This window comes from Artibeus jamaicensis, unplaced genomic scaffold (assembly GCF_021234435.1).
Source record: "Artibeus jamaicensis isolate MK-2021 breed Jamaican fruit bat unplaced genomic scaffold, CSHL_Jam_final contig_410, whole genome shotgun sequence".
NCBI lineage: Eukaryota > Metazoa > Chordata > Mammalia > Chiroptera > Phyllostomidae > Artibeus > Artibeus jamaicensis.
Genome location: NW_026521820.1, coordinates 4,370,013 through 4,389,625, shown reverse-complemented (window position 1 = coordinate 4,389,625; position 19,613 = coordinate 4,370,013). Strand labels below are relative to the sequence as shown.

Sequence of the window (19,613 nt, the reverse complement as noted above, 5' to 3'; positions counted from 1 at the left end):
ATTGATTAAGTTCATTTGCAAGCAGTAAAATAGGCTAGATTGGTATTAACTGTTTGGTAACACTCAAAATTGCCTAGGCATTTCAAGCTATGGATGGACAACTTAAAAAAGGGCAGGTAAACCAAATTCTACAGAATCACTACAATTGTAAATAAACTAGAAAGCAAATGAACACAGATTGACTTGAATCAGTCCAAATTTCTTCTCTGTTACTCAGGGTCAATATTTAATTGTTCTAATGTCACATAGGCATATAGAAGTCCACACACTACTTTTATCTCCACACCCCAACCCAGCTTTTCCAGCATTCTCCTAAGTCATTACCTTATAAATTAGGTCATTCTTGCTGTTTTATACATCTTCCTGCTGCTAATCTTGTTTTCTATTGTGTCCTACCCTAAAACCCAAGTTAGAAAGCTGGGTATTCCTAATTCTTTCCTTCTCTCATCATCCATAACAAACCCAGCAAATTTATCACCTAACATTTCTCAAGTCTTCCCCTGTCCTTTTATTCCTAAAGTCTAAGCTCTAGTACTGGTTCTAATATTCTTTTACCCATACCACAAAATCACCACCTTTTGTCTTCCCAGCTCCAGTTTCCTCTGAAATCAATCCAAAATAGAAAGCAGACCATTATTCTCTGGCTCCCTATCAGCTACATAAAAAGGATAAATGGTTCTTAAGGTGGTATACAATACCCTGCATAATCTAAACCTTCCTAAATCTGTCTTATCTTTTCCCTACACTTTGTTTCATAATTTATGTTTCCTTCTCTCTATAAAAACTTTTGCATATTCCTCTTCCCTTGCTGTTGCTGTTCAAATGCAGAGAATTCCTTAGATTTCAATTTTTGCCCTTTTTCTAAATCCTACTTGATGATCATACTTTTATTAATCGCTTAAATACTGATAAATTTCAAATCTGGATTGCTTTTTCATTTGTGGAAACATACCTACCGAGAAACAAGTAAATCAGAATCAACATGTTTGTCCTACAATGAACTCGTGATCCTCCCCTACCAGTCTCATCATTTTTCTTTGTTCCTTTTGATGGATGGTTCATGGTGTCTATTCAAATTGCTAAATCTATTCAAATTGCTAAAATTTAGAGACCAAAATAATTTTTATTTTTCCTTATCTTCGATCTTTTCCTCTTGAAGTTCTATTCATTTTACCTCTTTCTCTCAAATGAAGCAAGGCAGAGTGTTATTCTGCCATGGAATAAACCAGTGGGTAAATTTCATTGAATCTAGAATTGAGTCTAGCTTTGATCTGGCTTCTATTATTCCAATTAAGATCTCTTTCTGATTTGTTGTATATTTGTGTTTTTATAATCTTATCTTTGTTTATATACACATAATGCATGTGTGTGCCAGAATTGTGTGATTTATCCTTGGGATAAAATAAAATACATCTGAAGAGATTTCTGGCCAAGATGGAGGTGTAGGTAGACATGCTGTGTCTCCTCCCACAACCAAAGAACAACACCACATTTAAAAACAAAAAACAACCAGAACTGATAGAAAATTAAACTGTATGGAAGTCCAACAATCAAGGAGTTAAGAAACATTCATTCAGACCAGTAGGAGGCTGGAGGACTGAGGTAGGCAAGGCAGAGGCTGGCAGAATGGCTAGTCTCACATTTGTGTGGGGGAAAAACTGGGAGGATAAACTGGGGAGCGGGACAGACCACACAACCCAGGAGTCCAGTGTAGGGAAATAAAGCCTCAAAGCCTCTGACTAAAAACACCTGTGGGGGTTGAGGCAGCAGCAGGAGAAACTCCCAGCCTCACAGGAGAGTTCACTGGAGAAATCCATGGTCTTGGAATATACACAAACCCACCCACCCGGGAATCAGAACCAGAAGGCCCTAATTTGCTTGAGGGTAGTGGAAGAAGTGACTGAAAACCGGCAGAGAGTGAAGCAAGTGGCATTGTTCCCTCTCAGACCCCTCCCTGACATAGAGCATCACAACACAGCCATGTGGGTTGCCCCGCCCTAGTGAACATCTAAGGCTCCATCCCTTACCATATAACAGACACACTGAGACAAAAAAAAAAAAAAAATGTCCCTAATGAAAGAACAGATCAAAGCTCCAGAAAATATACAAATAAGTGACAAAGAGATAGCCAACCTATCAGAAGCACAGTTAAAACACTGGTTATCAGGATGCTCCAGGAACTCACTGGGTACTTCAACAGCATTAAAGACTCGGGCAGCAATGAAGGTTGCATTATGTGAAATTAAAAAAAAAATCTACAGGGAAGCAAGAGTGACAGGAAGGAAACCAGGACTCAAGTCAAGGGTTTCGAGCTGAAGGAAGAAAAAAAACATTTACTAGAACAGAATGAAGAAACACGAATTCAACAAAAATGAGGAGAGGCTTAGGAACCTCCAGGACATCTTTAAACGTTCCAACATCTGAAATATAGGGGTTCCAGGACATCTTTAAACATTCCAACATCTGAAATATAGGGGTTCCAGAAGGAGAAGAGAAAAACCAAGAAACTGAAAACTTATTTGAGAAAATAATGAAGGACAACTTCCCCAATCTGGCAAAGGAAATAGACTTCCAGGAAATCCAGGAAGCACAGAGAGTCCCAAAGAAGTTGGACCCAAAGAAGCACACACCAAGGCATATCATAATTATATTACTCAAGATTAAAGAGAAGGAGAGAATCTTAAAAGCAGTGAGAGAAAAGGAGACAGTTCCCTACAATGAACTGCCCATAAGACAGACTATCAGCTGATTTCTCAAAAGAAAACTTACAGGCAAAGAAGAATAAACTTAGAGGCAAAAAAACTTACAGGCTGGAAATTGATTTCAAGCATAAATTTCAATGTCAAATTTAGCTCTATGCTTTCTAAGTATTTCAAGTCATGAAAGGCAACGGCCTACATCCAAAATGACTCTATCCAGCAAAGTTATCATTTACAAAGGAAAGGCAGATAAAGTGTTTCCCAGATAAGGTCAAGTTAAGGGAGTTAATCATCACCAAGCCCTTATTATATGAAATGTTAAAGGGCCCTATCTAAGAAAAAGAAAATAAAAAATATGAACAGTAAAATGACAACAAACTCACAGCTATTAACATCCAAACCTACAAAAACAAAAATAAAAAACTAAGTAAACAACTAGAACAGGAACAGAATCACAGAAATGGAGATCACATGGAGGGTTATCAGTGGGGGAATGGGAGGGGAGAGAACGGGAAAAGGTACAGAGAATAAGTAGCATAAAAGGTGGGTAGAAAATAGACAGGGGGTGTTTAAGAATAGTATAGGAAATGTAGAAGCCAAAGAACTTATATGTACTACCCATGGACATGAACTAAAGGGGGGGAAAGCAGGTGGGAGGGCGTGTGCAGAGTGGAGGAAAATAAAGGGGGTTAAATTGGACAACTGTAATAACATAATCAATAAAATATGTTTAAAAAATAAATAAAATACATCTTTGCTAACATTTATTGAGGCAGTGTAGTTCATAAACAAACACTGGACCACATTCCTCTAGTCTGTTTTAGTATATTAAGCTCTTAGGAAGGAATCTTTTAAAGGTAACTGAAATAACTTTTTACTTGTGACACATTAGCCTGAAATGTAAATATTAAGTGAAACACTTTTAGTTATATGCTAGCACAAAGAGAAAAGTGACTTAGCAAAAAGTCATAAAACAATAAATATTATAAAAGGAGGTAAAATTATACAAAAAATGAATTTGTTGTCATTGAATGTCAAATTTAGCTCTATGCTTTCTAACAGCAAAGATTAAAAGAGAAAAAATATAAAATATCTAATATTTCCATCAAGACTTTTCCCCAGCACTTATGAGATTGATTATAAGTAAATAAAATCTTCTACTATCTATTGGTTGTGTTTACTTAAAAGCCAGGGGTATTAAAGTGGCATATTATTGTAGTTATAGTTGTCAAGTTTAACAAACACTCAGAGATTATTCCCCTAAAGCTATAACTTTGCCATGAATTATGAGCTCAAAAATAAAGAAGACCCTGCTCTCTAAGACCTCAACATTAGTAGTAGATTTTTAAAAAAGTGAAAGTAATTCAGTTTTGTCAATGACTGTTGGACTCCCAGCCAAAGTGGAGGCATAAGTACAATATACCATGCCTCATTGCACAACCAAAAGAAGGAAAACAACAAATTTAAAAACAGAAAACAACCACAACTGGCAGAAAATTGAACTGTATGGAAGTCCAACAACCAGGGAGTTAAAGAAGAAACATTCATCCAAAACAGTAGGAGGGGTAAAGAGAGGCAGAGAGGACTCATGGCAAGGAGGTGGCTGGTGGAGTAGGAAGTCCCACATTCACCTTCAGATAAACCAGGAGGAACAACTGGAGAGCGAGACAGATTGTGCAACCCCAAGTTCCAGGGTGGGGAAATAAAGCCCCAAAACCTCTGACTGAAAAACACCTTTGGGGGTTGCAGCAGCAGGACAAACTCCCAGCCTCACAGGAGACTTTATTGCAGAGACGGACCCACAGGGTCCTAGAATGTACATATACCCACCCACCCAGGAATCAGCACCAGAAGGGCCTAACTGGTTTGTGGGTAGTGAGGAAGTGACTAGAAGCCCACCAAGAACCAAGCAAGTGGCATTGTTCCCTCTTGGACCCCTTCTTCACATACAGCACCACAATGCAGTAACGTGGGTTGCCCCAACCTGGCAAATACCTAAGGTTTCACTTCTTACTACATAACAGGCATGCAGAGACAAAAAAAAAAAGGCTGAAATGAAAGAATAGGTCAAAGATCCTGAAAAGATACAACTAAAGGACAAACTGGTAGCCAACCTATCAGATGCAGAGTTTGAAGCACTGGTAATCAGGATACTCACAAAAAATGGTTGAGTATGGTCCTAAAATAGAGGAAAATATGAAGGCTATAAAAAGTGAAATAAAGGAAAATATGCAGGGAACCACCAGTGATGGAAAGGAAACCAGAACTCAAATCAACAATTTGGAGAAGAAAGAAGTAAACATTCAACCAGAACAGAATGAAGAAACAAAAATTCAAAAAAATGAGGAAAGGCTTAGGAACCTCCAGGATATCTTTAAATGTTCCAACACCTGACTCATAGGGGTACCAGAAGAAGAAGAGGAAGACCAAGAAATTGAAAACTTATTTGAAAAAATAATGATGGAAAATTTCCTCAATCTGGCAAAGGAAACAGACTTCAAGGAAGTCTAGTAAGCCCACAGAGTCCCAAAGAAGTTGGACCCAAAGAAGAATACACCAGGGCACATCATAATTACGTTACCCAAGATGAAAGAGAAGGAAAGAATCTTAAAAGCAGCAAGAGAGAAGGAGACAGTTACCTACAAAAGAGTGCCCATAAGACTATCAGCCTTTTTCTCAAAGTAAACCTTACAGGCAAGAAGGGGCTAGAAAGAAGTATTCCAAGTCATGAAAGGCAAGGACCTGCATCCTTGATTACTCTATCCAACAAAGCTATCATTTACAATTTAAGGGCAGATAAAATGTTTCCCAGATTAGATCAGGTCAAAGGAGTTCATCATCAGTAAGCCCTTATTATATAAAATGTTAAATGGAAAAGAAGATAAACAAATATGAACAGTAAAATGACAACAAACTTACCATTATCAACAACCGAACCTAAAAACAAAAACAAACTAAGCAAACAACTAGAACAGAAATTTAATTAAGGAAATGGAGATCACAAGGAGGGTTATCAGTCAGGAGGGGGTGGAATCGGGGAAAAGGTACAAGGAATAAGTAGCAAATAGTAGGTACAAAATAGACAGGGGGAGGTTAAGATAGTACAGGAAATGTAGAAGCCAAAGAACTTATATGTATGATCCATGGACATGATCTAAGGTGGGCAGGAATGTGGGTTGGAGGGGGTGTGCAGGGCAGAGGGGAGTAAAGGGGGAGGGAAATGGGACAACTGTAATAGCATAATCAATGAAATATATTTTTAAAAGTGACAATAAGCATCACAATAAAAGATTTAATAATATAGAGTACCATTTGGTAATTAGTAAGTAAATCAACAGTAATCTAAAGAAAAAGATTGTCTATTCTGAATCTACTTCTATAGTCTCCTTTACCTTTACTACCACCCATATGAGATGTTTATATTCTCCTATTTTACAAATAAGGATATTGAAGCTCAGTAATATAAAACAATTTAAGTGCATACAATGATGAATAAGTGCCATAGGTGAGAACTGAAGCCAGGTGAAAGGCCTATGCTCTTTCATGACCACATATATATACACTATTGTGTGAAAACAAACAGGAGGACAAAGTTAAATAGAGAAATAACCAAAATGCTAGATTATGAAAGCACATATTCTCTGTAGCAACTAGAAAGCTTCACTAAGAAATAACATTTGAAATAAGCATATAAGGAGAAGGATGATGGTAGAAGTGATGACAGAGGTGACAAAGATAATTGTTAACAGTTTTTACTGAGGGTTTGAAACACGTCAGGCATTGTTGTAAATACTTTTCATATGTTAACTCATTTATTCTTCACAAAAATCCTATGAGATCGGTACTGACATAATCTCCATCTTACAAATGTGGAAAAAGAGAGGCAAGACAGTTAGGAATTTATCTAAAATCATATAACTAGGATAAGTAAGATTTTTGTCAAGTTGAAAAAGTCATTTCAGAAACATGAAGAAAGGTATTCAGGACTCAATAATACATGGAGGGTTTGGAGAATACAAGTGTAGTTAATAATCCAATGAACTGCTTAAGAAGTTAAGTTGCAGGTGTTTGTATACCCATCTATGTATATCTCATACCCATGGGTATGAGGTATACCCATCTATTAACGGTCATAACTTACAAGAGGTATGGCGTGTGTGGAATAAGGAAAATTGAATGTAGGTAGGCCTATTCTGTTATTATAGTAGGTTTAAGGAGGTTGATAAAGGAATGAACTAGAAGCAGTAGTGGTTAGGAGAGGCTATCATAAAGCATAGAACTAAATTTGACATTCAATAGCAACAGATACATTTTATAAAATATTTTACCTTCTCTCTTTTATATTTATTATCTTATATGTCTTTTGCTAGTTGCTTTTCCATCCATTTTAAAAACAGGCTAACATATAATTAAAATGTTTCATTTAATATTTATGACACTTTAAGGTAATATGTCATAAATAAAAAGTTACTTCAGTTATCTTTAAAAGATTACTTCCTAAGAGCTTAATGTAGTAAAACAAACTAGAGAAATGTGGTCCAGTATTTGTTTATGAACTATATCGCCTCTTGAGAAATGTTAGCAGAGATCTATTTTTTTTTAAATCTCAACGATAAATCACATAATTCTGGCACAAACACACAAAGATAGGATTATAAAAACACAAACATACAATAAATTAGAAAGAGATCTTATTTGATCTCTTTCAGAAGCCAGATAGATCAATGCTAGACAGACTCAATACTAGAGTCAATGAAATTTACCCATTGTTCTACTCCATGGAAATATTAACACCTTGCCTTGCAACATTTAGGAGAATTTTCAGATTGGCTAATAAAAACATTTGCCAGAATGTGTATAGTAAACACTTAACTAAACCTTATATAATAAACAATTCATCTGAAAATGTACTTGCATTTAAAACTGGATGAGATATTATTCAATATTATACCTCAAAAGGTTGTAGCCTGGGAGGCAGTGTGGTTTCATGGAAAATGCACAATATTTGTCAACAGAAGATGTGTTTTGACTATCAATTTTGACCCTTACAAGCTCTGCAACTTTTAAACAAGTCACTTAATGTTTCTCTGATGGTGTTTCTTATTGTGTAAAATGAAGATGATGATATTGTCTAGCCCACCTACTATAAGAATCAAATGAGATTTAAAAAATATGAAGATACTTTATAAAATTTTTACCACTTAAATACTTAAAACACTACCGATAATGGTACAGATAAATAAACTATATGTGTAGTATTTTCTTAAAGTTAGCATTTTGCCATCTGGATGGTTTAAGCTATAAACTTCTTTTAACCTTATTTCTAAAAACAAGTTATACATTTTGGAAATTTGAGAAGTTAGTAAGATATATGTTAACATTTATTAAAAGCCCAAAGAATAAATGACCCCTCTCATTTCATCAAGGGCAAAATCCTAAATCTAAGCTGCATTACTTACGTTTATGTCTGTATGGTATATGAGGACACATAATGCTGGCAAAATCTAAGGAAAGAAGATAAACAATACACTAGAGTTGATGCATATATCCTTATAAAAATGAATAACTGATACAAAAAGCAGTAAATACTATTTGCAGGGTAAGAAAAGACAATATTAAATTTGTTTGACTCTCTGTTAGGAAAACGGAAATTTGATCATTTCAATCTGGACAACCAAAATCATATTTCAGATGACCAATTAATATATATCCAAGTACATCTGGCAGAGATTAATGTACCTTAAAGAAAAAAACATTTATTTTCAATAACCTTTTTATGACATATATGTCAAGTGCAAAGAATGGAGATGCAAATAGACAGTGTAGCTATTTTTAAAACTGCCATCATCCTTTCACTTACCTGCTTAAGTAAAAATACGATTTTAATAAGCTACTTGAGTCAAATTGTCAAATTAAAGTTTTTAAGCTTAGCTTTAGTTAAGAAAATTATAACCAGTACAAAGTATAAAGTTTTTTGTTAAATTCAGGCCTTATAGATCTTTATTTTTTTAAAATCTGGGATGGGAATCACACTAAATACTCTTTCCATAGTAGCAAAAGGTAGCAGAAGCCAGCAAAAGATGTCAACTAGAAAGATTCATAATCAACATTTTTCTACATAGTCAAATGATTAAAGGTTATGTAAGATTTTTAAAAACTTAAGTACTCAAATCATTTATAAATTAGATGAAAGTTTTTACTTATTTTAATTGTAGATCTAATACTAAGTATGATACATTTAAGGACACTACTTTTGTTACTAATCAGAAAAATTTCAATTGGACTTAATACAAATTCATGTAAGAATATTTGCATATAATAAGTATATTAGTTTTATCTGCATCAATCCCTTATTTTTGGTGTTAAATCAACAATGCAATGTAGTAATAAAACTTTGCAATTTTATTTTTTTTTCATTTTCTGAATTGTTAATATTTTATTTTTATTAAAATAGTCATAAAAATAAGAATTAGGATAGACTGACATTCTTTCAGGTCAAAAATTTTTTAACAGGAGTCAAAAATTAAAGACATTACTTTAAAATTCTCATACCTGCAATGAAATCAGTATATGCATTATTGCATTCCCTGTGCATGAAAATCTAAAGCATAAACATAGGGAAAATATACCATCTGGCCTTTGCAATCTTCATTTACCTCCTGAACTGTCTCCATAGGCGGTGGGGGGTCCTTATTCCTGCAGAGATTGACAATGACCCATGTGACGTTCCGAAGGAAGGTGATGGGAATGGAGGGATTGATGAAGGACAGAAGAGGTTTGACAACTCCCAGTGATATGACATAATCTCTACATTGAGGACCATCACCTACAGAAATGAAAATTGTATTTAAAAAAAATTACATTCAGGATGAGAAAGTCTGAAATGTATGCAATGGCTCATGTTGGGACATTGATGTTCTATGTTTCCTCACCATTAGTCAAGGGCATTGAGAGTTGTTGTTTCTCCAGACTTTGATTTGGTGGGGGACACAAATTTAACCTACCAGTCTTGACAGCAAATTGCATACCTGTTTCAAAGAGGTACCATTTTAAATGAGTATTTATGAGGCAAAAAGATAGTCAACCCATGTTAAAATTAGAGGAAACATAGTGCGGTCATGGCTATGCCAATGTAGAAAAAAAGTTAAGTAAGATTCTTAATTGAAGTCTTTCCAAACCTAAATGCAACTTACCTATAATGTTTCCTAAAGCCCATACTGCTTGCTCACAAACGTTCTGATGTGGTGAATGGAGAAGTCTCAGAAAGAGAGGCACAGCATCTATTTTTTAAAAAAAGGCTGATAGTTAGACTGCAAAATGGTGAACAGTTTATAGATATTTAAGCCTAAATAAGCCCGTAAAATATATAGAATCTGTTACTCGATAGTTGCCCACTGAATGAAACAAATGGGGCAAATACTTCTAACCTGAAAATAATCAATTTTAGTATTTCCCGTAGTAATGTTCAAGTAACACACCTAATTAACAGTATATAAAAGTTGCTTTTAAATCATTAACTAAAAACAAGCAGGAGCAATTTTTGCCATAATGCATTAAAATTTTTGTCTATAATACATTAAAAAAGAAAGAGTTCCTACACCAAATATATAACCTTAGAATATAATATTTTAGTCAATGTAATCCAAATTGTTGATATGAGATTAACTAAAGAACTGGTTATTCCTAAATTAGGCCTACCTTGTATTTTAAAAGAATTTATCGTTACAATCCTTACTCTTTACATGATTTTCACATTAACCCAAATTCTAAAAACACTCATATAATAGTCATTCCAGGTATCAATAGAAAACTAAGCACAAGCCTGATCACTTTTTCATAAATTTCAGTTAGGTGTGTATGTACTATCTCTAGGATTTTTTGCTGTATCTCTGCATTACCTGTATTATTTACTCAATATTGAAATTAAAGTTGACTCATACCTTTAACAGCTTTATTGAAATATAATTTACATATAATTTATCTAAGTGTACAATTCAATGGTTTTTAGTATTTACAGAGTTGTACAGCTATCAAAACAATCTAATTTTACAACATTTCCATCACCCTCAAAAGAAATTTGGTACCCACAGCAGTCTTGCTGCCTATTTCCCCAGCCCCAGGCAACCTTTTAATCTCTTTTTCCATAGATTTTCCTATTCTAAACACTTCATATAGCTAAAATTGTATAGCATGTTTTCTGTGTGTGTTTGGCTTCTTTCACCTAGCATAAGGATTTTAAGGTTCATCTATGTTATAGCATAGATCCATACTTCATGCTTTTTTACTGCTGAATAGTTTTCAAGTGTGTACCACATTTTATCCACTCATCATTAATGGACACTGGGATTATTTCCATTAGAAATAATGGAATAATTTCCACTTGGGGGCTAGTATGAGTAAACCTGCTGTAAACATCTGTGTACAAGGCTTTGTGAGGACATGTTTCCCATCTCTTGGTTCCATCTACTAGTGGAACTGCTGTGTCATATGGTAGCTCTATAATTAACCTTTTGAGATCATCTGTTTTCCCAAAAAGGCTGTACTGTTTTATATTCTTGCCAGAAATGTATGAAGGTTTCAATTCACTTACATTTGTAATTTAACTAGTTTTATTTTTCAACTTTATAAATAGAAGACCCGTATCACTTACCACAAACAGAAGATAACCAAAAAATTAAAAATGAAAACACAACACTGCTTTAAGTTATATCTACTAGTCTCTATTAAAAGTCCTAGTCTAAAATATCTTCCCATTATGTTATAACTAATATCTAAGAAGAAACTGTCTCCTAAACATTATCAAAATATATAAAAAAGAAAACTAAAAGAATAGTATCCTCACTACCTGATTCAATGTTGCTACATCATATATGACTTAACATCATCTTGAGTAGTACCTAAGGTCAGTTTAGTGTTCCACATTTTTTGCCAAAAAACTTTTGTCAGTCTTATCAATATATTAATAACAGCTATCCCCTCTTGAGGTAGGCATACTTTAAAAAATATATATGTTACAACAAGCTAAAATGCATAAGCCACTCAGAACCTTTTGAGTTATCAGAAACAGAAATTTAAAACCTGCCAGTAGAAGATGGTCCCTGCCTAAAAAGATAAATGTTTATTCACATTTTAATACCTACAATTAAAATTATTTAATGACCAACTAATGATACCTATGCAAAAGATGATAATCATCAAAAGTAGCTTATTAAATGCACCAGTTTTAAAATGTTACAATATAAAATTACGATAAAACTCCACTTTCTTGTCTTTATTTTTTTTTAAAAGGCCAGTGAATAAGGAAGCTAATTTACTTACTAGACTGTACAACAGCTTGAGTCTGGGCAGAAGTTCCAGACGCTATATTAGTTAACGCCCAAGCAGCTTCAAACTGTAATGAAGGACTGGAAAAAGAAATAAATAAAGATGTTTAGGCACAGAACTTTCACTTAAACTTATGATCTACAGATCTATATCCTTGTCCTTTATGTTGCCTCTGATTTTCACCTGGTGATATCCAACTGCTTGTTGCATATCTCCACCTGAATGTCTCATTCAGGCTGTAAAGTGTGTGTGTCTGTGTGTGTGTTGATGGAGTGGGGGTGAGGAGGGAAGAAGACTCAAATCCCAAGCTTCAGAACATGACATTTTTTCCTATAGACATACTAAATATAAAGTGCAACTGAAAAAAGAACTAAAGACAATGTGGGAGACCATGGTATGCAGAATGAATTTTTAAAGGCCAAAGGCTGATGTAGGAGAGACCTGTTAAAAGGGAATTATCTACACTAATTTAGGATACATAGCTGAAAGGACAGAAATTCCTTTAAAGATAATACCAAGGTGGGAGGCGGTGGTTGTGAGCCAAAACAAAGGAGAGCCAAAGAACAGGGATGTAGAAAAACACTCTGTAGTTGTTGAAGAAAGAAAGTGAGGTTGTTAGCATCAAAACTTTAGAGAAATCCAAGTATGAAAAGGTTTAAGGAGAATAAGTATCAGAGATACAAGCAATGAGATTAAGGGATAGGACAGATGAGAAAATTGGGTAGAAGGCAAGATAGTGAATTTTGGCAAAAGGCAGGGAATAGGAGTATCAGAGGCAGAGAAGTAGTAAAAGAAAATGATCAAAGATGATGAGACAGTATATGCTGTCCCAGAATGGAAGAAGAAAAGGTTATTAAGCTAGACTAAGTGGTCTGACAAAATACTGGGAAATGAGGGCCTTAAATTAAAAAAAAAAAAATTAAGTTGTAAAACATCAAATTATAAAACCAGGCAAAGTCTCAGAAGACATCATTAGAAAAACAAGAAAAGATATAAAAATAAATAAATAATGAGTGCAAGAATAAACAATAAATGAACATTTATTATAAGCTTGATATTGTTAAGTGTTTTGTATACATTATTTCTATAAATTACAACCAATGAATTTTTAGTTTATTTTTAAAAATTCAATGAATTTAAATTTTCCATATATGTTCAGAAAGAATTTTCAGAAGCATCCTCTGGCAACAAAACACAGTTGACTAATCCATTTATGACAACCCCACCCCTGACCAATGAACTAGCTGTACATGCTATGAGGTAGCAAAGATCTTCTATGGAGATGGTACCCTCAAAGTATAAGCATTCCCTCTTCACATGAAGAGTGAGAATAATTAGAAAGGACAGAGTCACCTTTCATTATTTCACCAACCATTCATAGTATTTTAAAAGCCTAATTTCAGTTCAAAACATTACCAATATTTTCTTGAAAGGTAATCATATCTTCCAAGTAGCAGATACTAACAACTTCAAACAATCTCAAACAATAATTTGCGGTCCTAAACCATGCTTTTTGAAAACATTTCCAGCAATCTGTGCAGGATTTATTCCTGTTCCATCATTGGTAATAATTGTACTTCCTGCTGCAGAAACCATAAATTCTGCTGCTGCAAACTTTAAGACTGAATGGGAGACACACTAAATGGGAGAACTTTTCACCAGTGTTACATGGTGCAAAAGTTTAATGTAGTCTCATTTTAAAAATTTGTTCTTTTCCTGGCCTCAGGTGATGTCAGAAAAAACATTGCTACAAGAAATGTCCCAAATGTTCTGGCAAAGATGGAAGTGTAGGTAGAAACACTTCACTTCCTCGCACGACCGAAAAAAGAATAACCAATTTAAAAACAATAAACAACCAGAACTTCCAGAAAGTCAAACTGGGTGGAACTGACAACCAAGGAGTTAAATAAATGTTCATCCAGAACAGTAAGAGGGGTGGGAGATGGGCAGCCAGTTGGGGAGGACCCATGGCAAGGCAGCTGACCACGGGGGCTGGCTGGCTGGGAAACAAGACTTAAAACTGCTAGTGGAAAAATCCTGTGGGGGTTGCAAAAGCAGCAGAAACTCCCAGTCTCAATGGAGAGTTCATTGGAAAGTGGGGCGAGAGCTGAATGAGTAAGTAATCCTTCTCTCTCTAACACCTCCCCCACAGACAGTGTCACAACACAGTAAAGAGGGTTGCCTCAACCTGGTGAATACCTAAGGCTCTTCTCCTTACAACCAAACAGGTGTGCTAAGACAAAGAAATATGGCCCAAATGAAAGAACACATCAAAATTCCAGAAAAAGAGCTAGGCTTTAAGATAGCTAACCTATCTGATGCAGAGTTCAAAGCACTGGTAATCAGGTTGCTCACAGAATTGAGTGTTGGGGGGGCTCTGCTAACAGGCCCCCCCACCCCCAGCCACCACAGATAAAAATAAGTCTACTGAGACATAATCTGCTTGGGGAGGAAAGGTGGCTGATCTTCTCCAAGGAGAAGGGCCAGGAGCCTGTTCCTCAATGGCCTTTTATTGGGTTTACTTGCATAGGAATACAGGGCATATATATAAAGGTCAATCACAGTCAGGCAGTAATAATCAAACAATAGATAACATTCAGATATCTCTGAGGGCTTGTTTTGAGTCAGGGTCAGATAGCTAAAGGGCCATAAAACTTTGGGGAAACAAACTCATTTCAGGGTTGGACCCTTACTATTTAAATTGAGGGTATTAGCAATGCAGGTTTCACAGGATTTTATGCATTCTTTCTTAGGCCTGATCCCCCAAGGGAACCTGCCCTTTCCAGCACAGGGCTGCACCCACCTCTAGCATTGTTTCAGGCTTAAGTCAGGCAGGGGAAGTAAGACAGCCAAGAGATTAAGATACTTCTTGAAGACAGAGGACTCAAGCTATGTCAAAGCTGAATGGGAAAGGGTCCATCATCTGCTTTCTCTATAGTTCCCCAAGTCCTTCTCTGAGGGCCCCTTTGTGACCATGACTGTCTTAGGTCATCCCTCCTTTGAGAAATCTTACCTGTCATTGGCTAACCAGTCAACCACTCAGGGCCAAGCAGGGTGAAGTAAAGGGGGCAGAGGCAGCAACCCTACAAGGAAGATTTGTCTCCTTATAGCTTATGTTCCCAAGGTCTCTCACTCAGCCTTAGCCATGGGGGGGTTACAGCTTCTACAACCAGGCAGGGTAGTTCCCAACAATTGAGCTCAGTCACAAAACGAAAGAAGAAATGAAGGCTATACAAAGTGAAATAAGGAAAAATATACAAGAAACCAGCAGTGAAGGGAAGGAAATCTGGACTTAAATCAACAATTTGAACCAGAAAGAAGAAATAAACATCCAACTGGAACAGAATAAAGAAGTAAGAACTCAAAAAAAAATGAGGAGAGGCTTAAGAACCTCTGGGATAACTTTTAAGTGACCCAATACCCGAATCCTAGGGGTGCCAGAAGGAGAAGAAGAAGACCAAGAAATTAAAAACTTACTTGAAAAAATAATGCTGGAAAACTGCCCCAATCTGGCAAAAGAAATAGACTTCCAGGAAGCCCAAAGAGTTCCAAAGAAATTGGACCCAAGGCACAGCATCATTAAGCTACCCAAGATTAAAGAGAAGGAGAGAATCTTAAAAGCAGCAAGAGAAAAAGAGACAGTTACCTACAAAGGAGTGCCCATAAGACTATCAGCTGATTTCTCAAAAGAAACCTTGCAGGCAAGAAGGGGCTGGAAAGAAGTATACAAAATCATGAAAGGCAAGGACCTACATCTAAGATTACTCTACCCAGTAAAGCTATCATTTAGAATGGAAGGGCAGATAAAGTGCTTCCCAGATAAGGTCAAGTTAAAGGAGTTCATTATGAAGCCCTTATTATAGGAAATGTTAAAGGGACTTATTTAAGAAATAGAAGATCAAAAACAGTAAAATAACAACTTACAACTATCAACAACTGAACCTAAAAACAAAACCAAACTAAGCAAACAAGTAGAACAGGAACAAAATCAAAGAAATGGAGACCACATGGAGAATTATAAGTGGGGAGGGAATGGGAGAGAATGGGGAGAGGAAAGGTACAGGGAATAATAAGCATTAATTGGTAGGCATAAAATAGGGGAAGTTAAGAATAGTATTAGGAAATAGAGAAGCCAAAGAACTTGTATGTACAACCCAGGGACGTGAACTGAGGTGGGGAGAATGCTGGAAGGTGTGGGGGTGGTATAGGGCAAAGGGGTGATAAAAGGGAGAAAAATAATTGGGGCAACAGTAATAGCATAATCAATAAAAAGAAATGTCCAAGATTTTCCTGTCCATGTTTTCTTTTAGGATTCTTAGGGTTTTAAGTCTAAAATTTTAGTTTTTAATCCATTTTAGGTTTATTCTCATGTATGGTGTAAGAGGGGAGATCTAGTCTTGTTTTTGGGGGGTACATATCTGTCCAATATTCCCAGAACCATTTATTGAATAGAGTATCTGTACCTCAATTGTATGTTTCTACCTCCTTTAACAAATATTGACTATTAAGGCATGGGTTTATTTTTTAGCTCTCTATTCTGTTCCACTGATCTGTATCTCTTTTTATGCCTCACACCATGCTGTTTTGATTGCAGTTGCCTTGTAGTATAGGATGATATCAGGTATTGTCATTCTTCCAACTTTAATATTCTTACACAAGGCTGTGGCTACTTGGGATCTTTTGTGATTCCGTATACATTTTTGGAATATTTGTTCTTATTGACTGAAATACACTACTGGTATTTTGACAGGAATTGTGTTGAATATATAGATTGCTGTGAGTAGTGTGGACATTTTAATGATGTTAATTCTTCCAATCATGAACATAGTATATGCTACTGCTTATTTGTATCTTCTACGATTTCTTTCTTCAGTGTTTTATAGCTTTCCAAGTATAGGTCTTTTACATTCTTAGTTAATTTTATCCCAAGGTGTTTTAATCCCTCTGAAGCAATTGTGGATGGGATTATTTCTAGTTTCTCTTTCTGATACTTGATTATGCCTTATTTTTTTGGATAAGCCTGTAATGCTACAAATTTCCCTTTTAGAACTGGTTTTTGCTGCGTCCCATAGACTTTTGGGTTGTTGTGTTCTCATTTTCATTTGTTACAAGATATCTTTTATTTATTCACTGATTTCATTCATAACTCATTCATTGTGTAGTAACATGTTATTTAGCCTGCATGTCTTTGTATTTCTGTTTTTTGTGTGTGATTTTTCTTTTCATATCATTATGGTCAAAGAAGATGTTTGATATGATTTGAGACTTGTTTTGTTCCTAATAGGTAATCTCTGGTAGAAAATGTTCCATATATTCTTGTAAAGAGGGTATATTTTGTTGCTTGGGGTGAAATGCTCTGAAGATATCAATTATATCTATCTGATCAAGTGTGTCATTTAAGGCCACTGCCTCTTTGTTGATTTTCTGTCTGGAAGATCAAGCCAATGATGTCATGGGTTGTTAAAATTTCCTACTATGACTATAGTATTGATAATCTTTTCTTTATGTCCATCAAGATTTGCCTTACATATTTAGGTGGTCATATTTGGGGTACATCAATGTTTACAAGGGTTATATCCTCTTGTTGGGCTGATAATCCCTTTCTCATTACGTAGTATCTTTGTTTGTCTCTTGTTTAGTCTATTTGTCAGATGTAAGAATTGCTACCCCAGTCTTTTTTTCATTTCCACTTGCATGAATTATGTTTTTCCATTGCTTTATTTTAGTCTACATATATCTTTCATTCTGAGGTGGGTCTCTTTGTAGACAGTGTATACATGAGTTTGTTTTCTTATCCATTCAGCTATCCTATGTCTTTTGATTGATGCATTTAAGTCATTTAAAGCAATAACTTATTATAACATTTAAAGTGTTATCGATAGGTATATATTTATTTCCATTTTATTCTTGTAACTATGTTCCCTTTTTTTTCATTCTTCTTTTCTGTAAAACAGGCCTTTACCATTCCTGTAATACTGGCTTAGTGGCAACTAATTCTTGTAGCTCTTTATGTCTGCAAAGCATTTTTCTTCTTCAATTTTAAATGACAGCCTTGCTGTGTAAAGTATCTTGGATGTGGGTCCTTGCTTTTCATCACTTTGAATATTTCATGCCAGTCCACTTGGGCATGAAACGTTCTTGTTGATAAATCAGTTCATAGTCTTATGGGAGCTCCCTTGTAGGTAACTGTCTTTCTCTTGTGGTTTTTAAGATTCTTTGTCTTTTACTTTTGCTGTTTTAATTATGATATGTTTTGTACTGGACTTCTTTGGGTCTATCTTGTTTGGGACTCCATGCTTCCCAGACTTGTGTCTTTTTCTTTCCAGTTTAGGAAAGTTTTCAGTCATTATTTCTTCAAATACATTCTCAATCACTTGCTCTCCCTTCTCATTCTGGTATAACTATGATGCAAAGGTTGTTATGCTTCATACCGACCCTTAAACTATCCACATTTAATTTTTTTTTCTTTTTGCTGCTCAGATTTGGTGTTGTTTTCTACTTTGTATTCCAAATTGCTAATTCTGACCTCTGCTTCTTCCAACCGACTGTTTATTCCTTTCATTTGTATTTCAAGTGTATTCTTCATTTCAGATACTGTATTTTTCATTTCTGACTTTTCAATGACTTTGTAAGTCTTTTTTCATGCTGTTGAGCATCTTTACAATCATTACTTTGAACTCTGTATCTGATAAATTGCTTTCATCCATTTTATTTAGTTCTTTTTCCTGAATATTTCTCCTGCTGTATCATTTTAGGCCTGTTTCTCTGTCTTCTCCTTTTGTCTGCTTCTCTGTGTTGTTTTCAAAGTATTAGATGGATCTCCTGACTTCTGGCTAAGAAGGAGGCATATGTATACACTGCTCTCCTCCTTGTACGACTGCAGCAAAAATTACAACTAAACTACAAAACAACTATCACCCAGAATTGTCAGTAAATAAAGCTGCATGGGAGTCTGACTACCAAAGAATTAAAGAAGTCACATTCACTCAGACAGGTTGTAGGGGAGGAGAGGCATAGACATGGAATATACAGTCTCATGGCCACATATGGTAGATAAAACAAGGGATCCCAGCCCTACATCAGATCCCCAACCCTGGCTTCAAGTGCCAGGAAGACAACTCCTCTTCATTTCTGGTTGCAGAAACAGTGGAGGCTGAGGTGGCAGAAGAAACTGAAGGATTCTCAGGTGTCCCCTCTTAAAGGGTCTGCAAGAGACTTAGGATGGGCAGCAGGTTGAAGGGCACCAGTGCCACATGGGAAGAAAAGGGCACCTGATGCCACATGAAGTTTGGCATCAGGGCTAGTGCTGGAGATAGCTTCTTCCCAGACAAAACTCCACGGCCAAGCAGCAGCCATTGTCCCTTTTTTGAGCAGGGCTCAGAGCCACAAAGGGCAGATACCATATCTGAGACTCCATCAACACGGGTCATACAGGTTGCCCTGCCCAGGCAATTATGTATGCCTCTGCCCCATCCTACTTACAGGTGCACTTTTCTACACTGGGCCAGCCACATAACTAAGGCAGGGAGTGAAAGCAGCTCTATCTAATACATAGAAACAAACACAGGGAGGCTGCCAAAATGAGGAGAC

The 19,613-nt window shown here is 35.8% G+C and overlaps 1 protein-coding gene across 2 annotated transcripts in view; it reads right to left on the bottom strand.

Annotated features, from left to right (window-relative positions):
• Positions 1 to 19,613, bottom strand: part of KPNA3 (karyopherin subunit alpha 3) — a 112,867-nt gene that overhangs the window by 24,286 nt on the left and 68,968 nt on the right. For both annotated transcript variants that reach the window (XM_037159344.2, XM_037159345.2), the window contains 4 exons: positions 12,018 to 12,103; positions 9,893 to 9,979; positions 9,356 to 9,525; positions 8,159 to 8,203 (listed from right to left, as the gene is read on the bottom strand). In XM_037159344.2, coding sequence (XP_037015239.1) covers positions 8,159 to 8,203; positions 9,356 to 9,525; positions 9,893 to 9,979; positions 12,018 to 12,103 — 388 coding nt within the window. The remainder of the gene's footprint in view (positions 1 to 8,158; positions 8,204 to 9,355; positions 9,526 to 9,892; positions 9,980 to 12,017; positions 12,104 to 19,613) is intronic.